This window comes from Coregonus clupeaformis, chromosome 5 (genome assembly GCF_020615455.1).
Source record: "Coregonus clupeaformis isolate EN_2021a chromosome 5, ASM2061545v1, whole genome shotgun sequence".
NCBI lineage: Eukaryota > Metazoa > Chordata > Actinopteri > Salmoniformes > Salmonidae > Coregonus > Coregonus clupeaformis.
In genome coordinates, this window is record NC_059196.1 from 19,074,398 (window position 1) to 19,088,335 (window position 13,938).

Consider the following 13,938-nt stretch of genomic DNA (forward strand, 5'->3'; position numbering starts at 1 on the left):
AGTAAAGTGAAGAGAGAAATGTTGATTTTGGAATTATTGATCATATTCCATGATATGTCCACTCTAGCAGAGCCCTTATGGTAAAGTGATGGATATGACCTTGCATTCTTCCCCCAATGACCTGCGTATACAGTGAGGGAAAAAAGTATTTGATCCCCTGCTGATTTTGTACGATTGCCCACTGACAAATACATGATCAGTCTATAATTTTAATGGTAGGTTTATTTGAACAGTGAGAGACAGAATAACAACAAAAACATCCAGAAAAACGCATGTAAAAAATGTTAGAAATTGATTTGCATTTTAATGAGGGAAATAAGTATTTGACCCCTCTGCAAAACATGACTTAGTACTTGGTGGCAAAACTCTTGTTGGCAATCACAGAGGTCAGACGTTTCTTGTAGTTGGCCACCAGGTTTGCACACATCTCAGGAGGGATTTTGTCCCACTCCTCTTTGCAGATCTTCTCCAAGTCATTAAGGTTTCGAGGCTGACGTTTGGCAACTCGAACCTTCAGCTCCCTCCACAGATTTTCTATGGGATTAAGATCTGGAGACTGGCTAGGCCACTCCAGGACCTTAATGTGCTTCTTCTTGAGCCACTCCTTTGTTGCCTTGGCCGTGTGTTTTGGGTCATTGTCATGCTGGAATACTTATCCACGACCCATTTGCAATGCCCTGGCTGAGAGAAGGAGGTTCTCACCCAAGATTTGACGGTACATGGCCCCGTCCATCGTCCCTTTGATGCGGTGAAGTTGTCATGTCCCCTTAGCAGAAAAACACCCCCAAAGCATAATGTTTCCACCTCCAGGTTTGACGGTGGGGATGGTGTTCTTGGGGTCATAGGCAGCATTCCTCCTCCTCCAAACACGGCGAGTTGAGTTGATGCCAAAGAGCTCGATTTCGGTCTCATCTGACCACAACACTTTCACCCAGTTCTCCCCTGAATCATTCAGATGTTCATTGGCAAACTTCATCAATGTTCCTCAGCCTATAAGAGGCTGCTCTCTAGTGGTCAAATAAAAGCATTAACGCAAAAATACAACATTAGGATCTCCAGTTGGATGTTAATTTTGTAAGTAATCATAACATTTGAAATGCAATGAAAATCTATATTTAAATGTAGGCCTACCACTTTTTTCAAGAAAATATGTTTTTTATGGCGCAAAAAAACATGGAGGGGGGTGCCCCGCAGGAAAACACCAGAGGTGTGGCCCAAAGTCCTTCTGAAATCTGGAACAAAGTCAAAACAAGACATCGGGTAGGAGGGTTAATGTTAGGGTCAGTATACTACAGTGGGGAGAACAAGTATTTGATACACTGCCGATTTTGCAGGTTTTCCTACTTACAAAGCATGTAGAGGTCTTTAATTTTTATCATAGGTACACTTCAACTGTGAGAGACGGAATCTAAAACAAAAATCCAGAAAATCACATTGTATGATTTTTAAGTAATTAATTTGCATTTTATTGCATGACATAAGTATTTGATACATCAGAAAAGCAGAACTTAATATTTGGAGCAGCTTGGTGAGAAGGCAACAACTGTTGGGGCAATTATTAGAAAATGGAAGAAGTTCAAGATGACGGTCAATCATCCTCGGTCTGGGGCTCCATGCAAGATCTCACCTTGTGGGGCATCAATGATCATGAGGAAGGTGAGAGATCACCCCAGAACTACACGGCAGGACCTGGTCATGACCTGAAGAGAGCTGGGACCACCGTCTCAAAGAAAACCATTAGTAACACACTACGCCGTCATGGATTTAAATTCTGCAGCGCACACAAGGTCCCCCTGCTCAAGCCAGCGCATGTCCAGGCCCGTCTGAAGTTTGCCAATGACCATCTGGATGATCCAGAGGAGGAATGGGAGAAGGCCATGTGGTCTGATAAGACAAAAATAGAGCTTTTTGGTCTAAACTCCACTCGCCGTGTTTGGAGGAAGAAGAAGGATGAGTACAACCCCAAGAACACCATCCCAACCGTGAAGCATGGAGGTGAAAACATAATTCTTTGTCGGATGCTTTTCTGCAAAGGGGACAGGACGACTGCACTGCATTGAGGGGAGGATGGATGGGGCCATGTATCGCGAGATCTTGGCCAACAACATCCTTCCCTCAGTAAGAGCATTGGAGATGGGTCGTGGCTGGGCCTTCCAGCATGACAACGACCCGAAACACACAGCCAGGGCAACTAAGGAGTGGCTCCGTAAGAAGCATCTCAAGGTCCTGGAGTGGCCTAGCCAGTCTCCAGACCTGAACCCAATAGAAAATCTTTGGAGGGAGCAGAAAGTCCATATTGCTCAGCGACAGCCCCGAAACCTGAAGGATCTGGAGAAGGTATGGAGGAGTTGGCCAAAATCCCTGCTGCAGTGTGTGCAAACCTGGTCAAGACCTACAGGAAACGTATGATCTCTGTAATTGCAAACAAAGGTTTTTGTACCAAATATTAAGTTCTGCTTTTCTGATGTATCAAATACTTATGTCATGCAATAAAATGCAAATTAATTACTTAAAAATCATACAATGTGATTTTCTGGATTTTTGTTTTAGATTCCGTCTCTCACAGTTGAAGTGTACCTATGATAAAAATTACAGACCTCTACATGCTTTGTAAGTAGGAAAACCTGCAAAATCGGCAGTGTATCAAATACTTGTTCTCCCCACTGTATACATCTTAAATTGTAATATGTCATTGGTTTTGTGCTTTGATGATTTGTGTCTTGGGATTAAGCCTATATGGGCTGGGCAGTGGGCACCAAATGGTGTATGACATATAATCAACTAATTAATCAAATATATACACAACCTGCATACAGTAATCACACATACAGTGGGGAGAACAAGTATTTGATACACTGCCGATTTTGCAGGTTTTCCTACTTACAAAGCATGTAGAGGTCTGTACTTTTTATCATAGGTACACTTCAACTGTGAGAGATGGAATCTAAAACAAAAATCCAGAAAATCACATTGTATAATTTTTAAGTAATTAATTTGCATTTTATTGCATGACATAAGTATTTGATCACCTACCAACCAGTAAGAATTCCGGCTCTCACAGACCTGTTCGTTTGTCTTTAAGAAGCCCTCCTGTTCTCCACTCATTACCTGTATTAACTGCACCTGTTTGAACTCGTTACCTGTATAAAAGACACCTGTCCACACACTCAATCAAACAGACTCCAACCTCTCCACAATGGCCAAGACCAAAGAGCTGTGTAAGGACATCAGGGATAAAATTGTAGACCTGCACAAGGCTGGGATGGGCTACAGGACAATAGGCAAGCAGCTTGGTGAGAAGGCAACAACTGTTGGCGCAATTATTAGAAAATGGAAGAAGTTCAAGATGACAGTCAATCACCCTCGGTCTGGGGCTCCATGCAAGATCTCACCTCGTGGGGCATCAATGATCATGAGGAAGGTGAGGGATCAGCCCAGAACTACACGGCAGGACCTGGTCAATGACCTGAAGAGAGCTGGGACCACAGTCTCAAAGAAAACCATTAGTAACACACTACGCCGTCATGGATTAAAATCCTGCAGCGCACGCAAGGTCCCCCTGCTCAAGCCAGCGCATGTCCAGGCCCGTCTGAAGTTTGCCAATGACCATCTGGATGATCCAGAGGAGGAATGGGAGAAGGTCATGTGGTCTGATGAGACAAAAATATAGCTTTTTGGTCTAAACTCCACTCGCCGTGTTTGGAGGAAGAAGAAGAATGAGTACAACCCCAAGAACACCATCCCAACTGTGAAGCATGGAGGTGGAAACATCATTCTTTGGGGATGCTTTTTTGCAAAGGGGACAGGACGACTGCACCGTATTGAGGGGAGGACGGATGGGGCCATGTATCGCGAGATCTTGGCCAACAACCTCCTTCCCTCAGTAAGAGCATTGAAGATGGGTCGTGGCTGGGTCTTCCAGCATGACAACGACCCGAAACACACAGCCAGGGCAACTAAGGAGTGGCTCCGTAAGAAGCATCTCAAGGTCCTGGAGTGGCCTAGCCAGTCTCCAGACCTGAACCCAATAGAACATCTTTGGAGGGAGCTGAAAGTCCGTATTGCCCAGCGACAGCCCCGAAACCTGAAGGATCTGGAGAAGGCGTATGGAGGAGTGGGCCAAAATCCCTGCTGCAGTGTGTGCAAACCTGGTCAAGACCTACAGGAAACGTATGATCTCTGTAATTGCAAACAAAGGTTTCTGTACCAAATATTAAGTTCTGCTTTTCTGATGTATCAAATACTTATGTCATGCAATAAAATGCAAATTAATTAGTTTAAAATCATACAATGTGATTTTCTGGATTTTTGTTTTAGATTCAGTCTCTCACAGTTGAAGTGTACTTATGATAAAAATGACAGACCTCTACATGCTTTGTAAGTAGGAAAACCTGCAAAATCGGCAGTGTATCAAATACTTGTTATCCCCACTGTACAATGCACATTGTCCCCCTGCTTCTGTGGTTAACGAAATGCATCTGTGGTTGGTGTACATATGTTATGTGTTAATGTCTGTTCTACGCAGGGTCTGAACTGCAGTGTTGTGGTTCAGATGGTCAGTAACGTCAAGGCCCTTCACAGTGAGACAGAGCTGCTACTGGCAGGCAAGATGTGCCTGGTAAGTCTCAAAGCTGTTGTCTGCCTGCCTGTCAGTGTGTCAGTCTACATATGTTTTTGTAACTGAGAATGTCTTCCCAGCAGTTGGACCCTCCTCAGAAGGAGCAGTTGACTGGAGCCCTGGGCACTGTGGCCCAGCAGCTACTCAGACTGCCAGACATACCCTGGCTGGGTCAGCTCATCGAACCTGGGGATGATGAGGTAGATCTAGATGCTACCACACACACTATTCACACCAGCCACTTACCTCAGTGTTTTTCAATCTTAGTCCTAGGGACCCACAGGGGAGTACATTTTAGTCCCAGTCCAGTAATACCACACCTGATTTAACCCCTTACACTTGTGGGAATTGGCTTGTATGGATAGGGCTACATTGAAATGTTTCTTACTGAAGTGGAAATATGAAAAACATCTATAACCATGGTAACAATTAAAAGGGAACAGTTTGGAGATTATGGGGAAATTATTAGACTAAAGGTGATGGCACAACAGTTCACCTGACACAAGACTGAATCCAAACATTATACTGTTGATTTTATGTGCATTTTACATTTACTGTACTTTTTACATTTGCTGTACTTTTCGCCACATTTGTTCATGACGAAATCTGAAAACACTCTGGATACATTCAGTAAAATAATAAGAACATTTGGGGTAGGTGCAACATAGGACAAACAAATGACAAGGGTTTGAGTGAGAGGTCTAACTGGTGATTCCAAGTGGCCACACACCTCTCCAAAGTAATTTCAATGCACTTTTATGACTCAAAGAACAGTCTTCAACTATAAGGTGCTGTTTTGAGCTCTCCTAGCTGTGCCATTGAGGAACTATAGCGATCACACTTGTAGTTGTTTTCTTTGGAACACAGCCCTGCATCCCCACCATCACACAATTACTGTTGTTGTTTACGCAGTCCAAAAAAGGTCCATTATAAATTGCAATCGGTCAGGTGGGCATAATTTGTTTGCTTGTTCTATTGCCAACATGACTAGCTCAATTATCAAATACGATCTCACTAGGCAATTCAGAGAAGCAGATCGTAATTTTGGTGCGCATAGAATGGAGTGCATTCAGATGCGTGGTCCGTGGAACATTTTCGTCAGAATACAGCAAACAGCCTCATTCTATTCTGGACAACCCAGGGTATAATGCCATGTCATCTTGTAACTGTACATCAAACAAATTGATCATAAACTGTTGACACAGTATATTGAATGAGTTTTATGATATGGAAATGTGAAGTGCACATTTGGACTAACAGGTGTTTGGCTTGCTTGTAGGACATCAAAGCAGGATTTATTATAATCCACAACGTCTCATCTTTCAAGTCCTCGTAATTTACAGCATTTCCCTCATTTAGACAACAATAAATGTGGTAAAATTGCCCAATTAGCGAGAGGGATGGGGGCCACTTCTTGTCGCACGGTGCTCAAGTTCAGAAAGGCTGTCAGTCAAAACCCATACAGAGCTGTGAAGCGGAGACCCTGAGCTCTGACATCATGTATAGCATGTTACTGTACAGCCACTTTGTTCCAATTTAGGTGCTTATCAGTGTCTAAATCTGCCATTTTCAACGCGTATACGGGTACGAGTGTAAAGGGCTGCCTAATCAAGGTCTTTATGATTTATTAATTGAATCAGGTCGGTGTGTTAGTGCTAGGCTAGAGTAAAACTGTTCAACTCTGTGGGTCTATAGTACTGGACAGTCTGTATCACCCAATGTCTAACCTGTCTGTCTGGCTGTTTTTCTCTCTAACCTATCTGTCTTGTCTGTCTAACCTGGCTGTCTTTCTCTCTAACCTGTCTGTTTCTGCAGGGACACCTGACAGATTTCTCCAAGCGTAGCCGCAGTGCCAAGTTCCGTCTCGTCCCCAAGTTCAAGAAGGACAAAAACAACAAGAACAAGGAGGCCTGTGCCACTCTCACACTGCCAGGTACTATCTACCTCTCTTTTTCTCCCAATCTCTCTCTCACAGCAATTAGTCTGGAACACTCTGGGTTAAATCATCTTTGGACGATGACAAATCAGTGTCAACACTCTTTGAAAATCACGTTCAATTCTTTCTGAGGTCGCCACAACCTTCCACACACCACCGATCTCTCTTCTGATTGGTTAACCGATCAAAGACCTTCGCTCTGATTGGCTATCATAAGCAGAGCTCCTGGCCCAGTGGCTCCAGGTAGAAGTCTACCCGTATACACAGATCTATGGCATCTATGGTCAGCTTACCCTGCCCTGATCTTAACTTTAACCATTAAAAGTAAACAAAACTGACCTTAGATCAGCATCTTCTGACAACCTAATCTTACCCTGACCCAGTGTGTTTATGGTCTGGACTGGAGTAGGTCGAAGTTCCCCTTAACCACTGATACAGGGTCATATATTTTTTCATCCCCCTAATGGTCAACGTTAGGATTGACGGTAGGTTCATCTGATCCTAGAGCTGCGGTTAAGGGCTGTACCAGGGTTGTGGCGTCTCTCTGTGGTGTGGTTGGGGGTCTGAAGGGGGTCTTGCTTTCTGCAGTGCACCAGTGGGGCACAGAGGAGGTAGCCACCTGGCTGGAGCTCATCTGTCTCACCGAGTACAAGGAGATCTTTATTGGGCACGACGTGCGCGGCGCCGAGCTGCTGCACCTGGAGAGGAGGGACCTCAAGGTACTGCACACACACACACACATACAGGCTGTCCCAGATATCTCTCCTTCCTCCCAAAGTGTGCACTTGTTTACTTCCCTTCAGTGATTTGAAAGGAAATGAGTGGCATAAGAAACTCCCACTAGCCCATGCCTCCACCAATCCAATGCTTTTAGGTTTGTGGGAAGTAGTGAAAGAGCAGTGATGGGGAGTAGAGAACTAAATGTAGTTCAACTAGTAATTTCATTACATTTTTCTGTAGCTTGGTGGTAGTTGAACTAAATTCAAATATTGGTAGTGTTTTCAGTAGGTTTTTGCCATTTTGCGGTGTAGCTAACTACTGGAACTACACACTTATTTTTTTGCAAAAAGAACAGAAAATATGGGTGAAGTAGGCAAGATGTCCTTTCTTTTTCGGCATCAGACCTGCCTAATTTTCACTTGAAACATTCGTTTTGGGTTTAAAAGGCTAAATTACACATTATGTTAGCATCTGACTCCAGAGTGCAATTTGTAATCTATGACATTTTCGATATGATAATTTTTCACAAAGTATACTGAACAAAAATAAAAATAAACGCAACATGTAAAGTGTGGGTCCCATGTTTCATGAGCTGAAGTAAAAGATTCCAGAAATTTCCCATACGCAATTTTCCATTTCTCTCAAATGTTGTGCACAAATTTGTTTACATTCCTGTTAGGTAGCATTTCTCCTTTGCCAAGATAATCTATCCACCTTACAGGTGTGGCATATCAAGAAGCTGATTAAACAGCATGATCATTACACAGGTGTACCTTGTGCTGGGGGAAAAAAAAGGCCACTCTAAAATGTGCAGTTATGTCACACAACACCATGCCACAGATGTCTCAAGTTTTGAGGGAGCGTGCAATTAGCATGCTGACTGCAGGAATGTCCACCAGAGCTGTTGCCAGAGAATTGAATGGTAATTTCTCTACCATAAGCCGCCTCTAACATCGTTTTAGAGAATTTGGCAGTACGTCCAACCGGCCTCACAACCGCAAACCACTTGTATGGCGTTGTGGGGCGAGTGTTTTGCTGATGTCAACGTTGTGAACAGAGTGCCCCATGGTGGCGGTGGGGTTATGGTATGGGCAGGCATAAGCTACGGACAACGAACACAATCGCATTTTATTGATGGCAATTTGAATGCACATAGATGCCATGACGAGATCCTGAGGCCCATTGTCATGCCATTCATCCTCTGCCATCACCTCATGTTTCAGCACGTCAATGCACGGACCCATGTCGCAAGGATCTGTACAAAATTCCTGTAAGCTGAAAATGTCCCAGTTCTTCCATGGCCTGCATACTCACCTGACATGTCACCCATTGAGTATGTTTGGGATGCTCTGGATCGACGTATACGACAGTGTGTTCCAGTTCCTGCCAATATACAGCAACTTCGCACAGCCATTGAAGAGGATTGGGACAACATTCCACAGGCCACAATCAACAGCCTGATCAACTCTATGCGAAGGAGATGTCGCGTAGCATGAGGCAAATGGTGGTCACACCAGACACTGACTGATTTTCTGATCCACGGCCATACTTTTTGTTGTTGTTGGTATCTGTGACGAACAGATGCATATCTGTATTCCCAGTCATGTGAAATCCATAGATTAGGGCTTAATGAATTTATTTCAATTGACTGATTTCCTTATATGAACTGTATTCTCAGTCAAATCTTTTAAATTGTTGCGTAAAATTTTTTGTTCAGCATAGTTTGGATGTAGTTTACTACTTTTTCAAAGTAACTTTAGTTAAGTAAACTTTGTTTCTTTAAGGGTAGCTTTAGTGTAGTCTGCTAAATGACTAAAATGTAAAATGTAAACTATATTTTCAGAGTAGCTTCCCCAACACTGTGAACGAGTGCACACGTCATGTGAAAGGAGATATTATTGGACATACCCATTCTTTCAGGTGCCAGGTAGAGCTTTCTTATGTTTCGCTACTCTGGGGCTCATGGGTGTTTTGATTTTATTCCCTGGCTATTGATTTAAGGTATTTATAGAGCTTGGGGTTTTCCCTGCCAGGTGACGTCTGGAAAAAGTCCTGACCCTACATGGTACATGGGTCCACGTGTGTCTTGGTGTTTGTTCTAATTTGTGTGTGTGTGTGTCCGTCCATTGCAGGACTTGGGGGTGACGAAGGTTGGCCACATGAAGCGTATCCTCCAGGGTATCAGAGAGTTGAGTCGCAGCAGCAGCACTGCCAGCGAAGCCTAGGCTCTCTCCTGTACGCCTGTGTGTGCTGCACCGGACTCTCTACCCAAACTGACTGTACCCAGCCATGCTGTACCCACACCTCCCAAGCCTGACCAAGCCTTGAACAGCTTGAACCCAAGGGGACCAACAACTCACCTTAACCTCTATACACTCAAATATGGATTTGAGTTTAGTCAACCAATCAGATTTAACACAGTGCCTTTCTTCACACACCAGCTCTGCAGCATTCATGTCCAGTAGCAACCAACTGAACTGCAAACGGGGGAGGCCAAACCACTATCACCACAGGGGAGGGGTGTTCAATGACGTCAGTTGAGAGGGGAAAGTCAGGAGAGATTGCAGGGAATCCAGTCGGGCTGACAACCAGGAACAAAGCCTGCCAATAGAAAAACTCAACTACCCAGGATGCCTTAGCAACAAACCAGCACCAAACTCCACCAATTAACGTTTGACCAATTAAACTTTTTAAAACGTTGATACATTTCAGAAGCTCGTTAGCCAAGTCACAGAAGATGTAGAAACTAGCAAGGCTGCATCTCGAATGACACCCTATTCCTCATATAGTGCACTATTTTTGACCAGAGCTTCATAGGCCTCTGGTCAAGAGGTAATGTAGTGCATGGGGGATAATAGGAGGTGTCTTTTGAGATGCCCAACGTATGAGTGGTCAGAGTGATAGACTATAGTTTCCATAGTTTCCACTGACTGGATCATGGAAAAGACTGATGGAACAGACTGAGTTTTTGTATTGAAATATGCATCTATTTATTTCTTATATGCGTTGTACTGAATATGTTGTCCCAGAGTTCGAATGTGTTTGAACCAGGATGTTTCTGAAAATGACATGGGATGCCAGGTAATATGAAAGACTGGAAGAGGTCTGAACTACAAGCATAAGCAGTGACAATCAACCAATCACTCCAATGAATCGAACCAACAACCTCCAGCCTTTTCCCAGGTGCATGTGTAATTTCTCTTTCTCTGTATGGCTCTCCTCATCCCTGTCCTTTTTATACAGATAACAATTACAATTTCAACTACCTAGGTTGAATGCGGGGCTGGTAAACTAGACGAAAGCGACGACCCTGCTTTGTCACCAGACGTCCTATGTTAGAGCGCGAAGGGCTCCCGATGGTCGTGTTCAGTAGGGCTCACCATAGCGAATTGTTTTGCAAGGCAAAACAAAGGTCTTTGTTCTTATCGGAGATTCAGGTAGTCTCCCGTTTCAAAATGTTTCCCACCTACTGAACAACACTTATGTATTGTAGGGAAAAGCCCAACTCAACCATGCCTTAAATAATCTACAAACTGTCACATATCAGGCAGGTCTCGGGGTGTGTGGAGCACGTCTCGGCACTCTTTGGTGTCAAGTAGATTTACAGTAGATCTGTCACATTTTTCAAACAATGAACACTGCCTTAAGATTATTCTCCTCGGTGAATGTAGTTTCCCGGACCCAGATTAAGCCTCCTTCTGGATTAGAAAAGCACACTTAATGGAGAATCTACCTCGAAAGTACTTTTTAGTTCAGGAGGAAACTCAATCTGGGTCCAAGAAACCTGCCGGTAATGTTTAGGGCCTCTAGTTTTTCCTGACCATGTTATATCCTGAAACTCAACTCAACCGCTAGCCCCTACCCCCGTGGGCACTTGTGTAGATCTGAGATGATTGGATAGGTCAATAAGCAATATGGTGATAGCTCAGTTTTGCCCTCTGACGGGCCAGGTGGAATTGTCGCCAATTGCTTATACCTATCCTCTTAAGTCTGCACAAGTGAATAGGAGGTAGGGACTAAGGGTTTATTTGGGATTCGGGGAATACCTAGGGTATAATAAGTAGGACCCAGTGTTCTTCCTGGTCAAGTCCCTGGGTCAGGAGAAACTCTTTGGCCTAGTCATGTTCTCTCCCGCTCAGTCCCGTGTGGATATCCGAGTTGTGTTTTATGTTCTATGTCTGGCTGTGCAGTGATGCAATCGTTCTAATTATGGTCATATTATGGTCTGTATGGTCATATCATTTCCCTCCTCTAAACCTTTGGGGTTGTCCCTTTTTTCTTTGCTTGTCCTGAATCGAGAACCCCTGGGAAGCGGTCTCTTCCGTTCCAGTATTTATTGATAATTTATACGTTAGAAATAATACTGTATGCTATACCTCTCTTTTCCATGTACATAAGCCCGACTCCCTGGGCTGTAAATATGTATGTCCTGTACAGTGAAATACCACCATCCTGTAATAAAAATTGTCTTATGTGTGAGTTGGGTCTTTGGATGCGTTTCTTTAGTCAATCCCATCACGTGGATTACGTTCAAGATTTAAATGTTTAGGCATGTTAAAAATGTTTCGTTCATAATTTGAAGGTCCAACATTGTGCTGAACACGTAGACGGCTTCCCTGGCCACACTTTAGAACTATGGCAGATAAACAGTTATTTCTCAATAAGACATTGTCTCATGATACTTTAGAATCAGACACATGAGTATGATGAGTAGTGCAAAACTGTTGAGTGACTTTAATGCTGCCCTGGCCAGTGCCAATGATTCACTGTGTCAATATTTAGAATATAATTAAAGGTCAACAGCCAAGCTTGTGCGGAAAAGCCACCATTTTAGCAGACACCCACAGAAAACGGTCGTTTCTCTCATAACTAAATCTAGATTAGTGAACCCAAGGCGTCCTGTGTGCTCGAGGCACAAAGTAGATCTCTCAAAGTATGTACAGTCGTGGTCAAAAGTTTTGAGAATGACACAAGTATTGGTCTTCACAAATTATGCTGCTTCAGTGTTTTTAGATATTTTTGTCAGATGTTACTATGGTATACTGAAGTATAATTACAAGCACTCCATAAGTGTCAAAGGCTTTTATTAACAATAACATTAAGTTTATGCAAAGAGTCAATATTTGCAGTGTTGACCCTTCTTTTTCAAGACCTCTGCAATCCGCCCTGGCATGCTGTCAATTAACTTCTGGGCCACATCCTGACTGATGGCAGCCCATTCTTGCATAATCAATGCTTGGAGTTTGTCCGAATTTGTGGGTTTTTGTTCGTCCACCCGCCTCTTGAGGATCAACCACAAGTTCTCAATGGGATGAAGGTCTGGGGAGTTTCCTGGCCATGGACCCAAAATGTAGATGTTCTGTTCCCCGAGCCACTTAGTTATCACTTTTGCCTTATGGCAAGGTGGTCCATCATGCTGGAAAAGGCATTGTTCGTCACCAAACTCTTCTTGGAAGGTTGGGAGAAGTTGCTCTCGGAGGATGTGTTGGTACCATTCTTTATTCATGGCTGTGTTATTAGGCAAAATTGTGAGTGAGCCCACTCCCTTGGCTGAGAAGCAACCCCACACATGAATGGTCTCAGGATGCTTTAATGTTGGCATGACACAGGACTGATGGTAGCGCTCACCTTGTCTTCTCCGGACAAGCTTTTTTCTGGATGCCCCAAACAATCGGAAAGGGGATTAATCAGAGAAAATGACTTTACCCCAGTCCTCAGCAGTCCAATCCCTGTACCTTTTGCAGAATATCAGTCTGTCCCTGATGTTTTTCCTGGAGAGAAGTGGCTTTCTCGCTGCCCTGCTTGACACCAGACCATCCTCCAAAAGTCTTCGCCTCACTGTGTGTGCAGATGCACTCACACCTGCCTGCTGCCATTCCTGAGCAAGCTTTGCACTGGTGGTGCCCTGATCCCGCAGCTGAATCAACTTTAGGAGACGGTCCTGGCGCTTGCTGGACTTTCTTGGGCGCCCTGAAGCCTTCTTCACAACAATTGAACCTCTCTCCTTGAAGTTGTTGATGATCCGATAAATGGTTGATTTAGGTGCAATCTTACTAGCAGCAATATCCTTGCCTGTGAAGCCCTTTTTGTGCAAAGCAATGATGACGGCACGTGTGTCCTTGCAGGTAACCATGGTTAACAGAGGAAGAACAATGATTTCAAGCACCACCCTCCTTTTAAAGCTTCCAGTCTGTTATTCTAACTCAATCAGCATGACAGAGTGATCTCCAGCCTTGTTCGTCAACACTCCACCTAAGGAGAGAATCACTGACATGATGTCAGCTGGTCCTTTGTGGCAGGGCTGAAATGCAGTGGAAATGTTTTGGGGGGGATTAAGTTCATTTTCATGGCAAAGAGGGACTTTGCAATTAATTGCAATTCATCTGATCACTCTTCATAACATTCTGGAGTATATGCAAATTGCCATCATAAAAACTGAGGTAGCAGACTTTGTGAAAATTAATATTTGTGTCATTCTCAAAACTTTTGACCACGACTGTACTACATGGACACTGATGAAGTAAAACGGCAATAGGATCCTCAGAAATTCAGACCTTCTGCTAAAGGATTATACGAAGTGCTGTCAATTGGGTTGTTTTACCATGGAAATTATATGAGGTAATACGGATAAGGAAGTCCTGGTTTACTATTCCAGTTCCTGCCT

At 43.7% G+C, this 13,938-nt stretch overlaps 1 protein-coding gene across 6 annotated transcripts in view; it reads left to right on the forward strand.

Moving 5' to 3' along the window:
- The window catches only part of LOC121561928 (diacylglycerol kinase delta), an 85,679-nt gene extending 73,926 nt beyond the window's left edge, over window positions 1-11,753 (forward strand). For 4 of the 6 annotated variants that reach the window (XM_041874353.2, XM_041874366.2, XM_041874374.2 and 1 more), the window contains 5 exons: window positions 4,526-4,618; window positions 4,699-4,818; window positions 6,434-6,551; window positions 7,143-7,273; window positions 9,407-9,593. In XM_041874353.2, the coding sequence (XP_041730287.1) occupies window positions 4,526-4,618; window positions 4,699-4,818; window positions 6,434-6,551; window positions 7,143-7,273; window positions 9,407-9,499 (555 nt within the window). In that variant the 3' untranslated portion in view covers window positions 9,500-9,593. Of the gene's footprint in view, window positions 1-4,525; window positions 4,619-4,698; window positions 4,819-6,433; window positions 6,552-7,142; window positions 7,274-9,406 lie in introns of all 6 variants that reach the window. The other 2 variants (XM_041874360.2, XM_041874369.1) reach the window with 2 other exon arrangements.
- The last annotated feature ends 2,185 nt before the right edge of the window (window positions 11,754-13,938 follow it).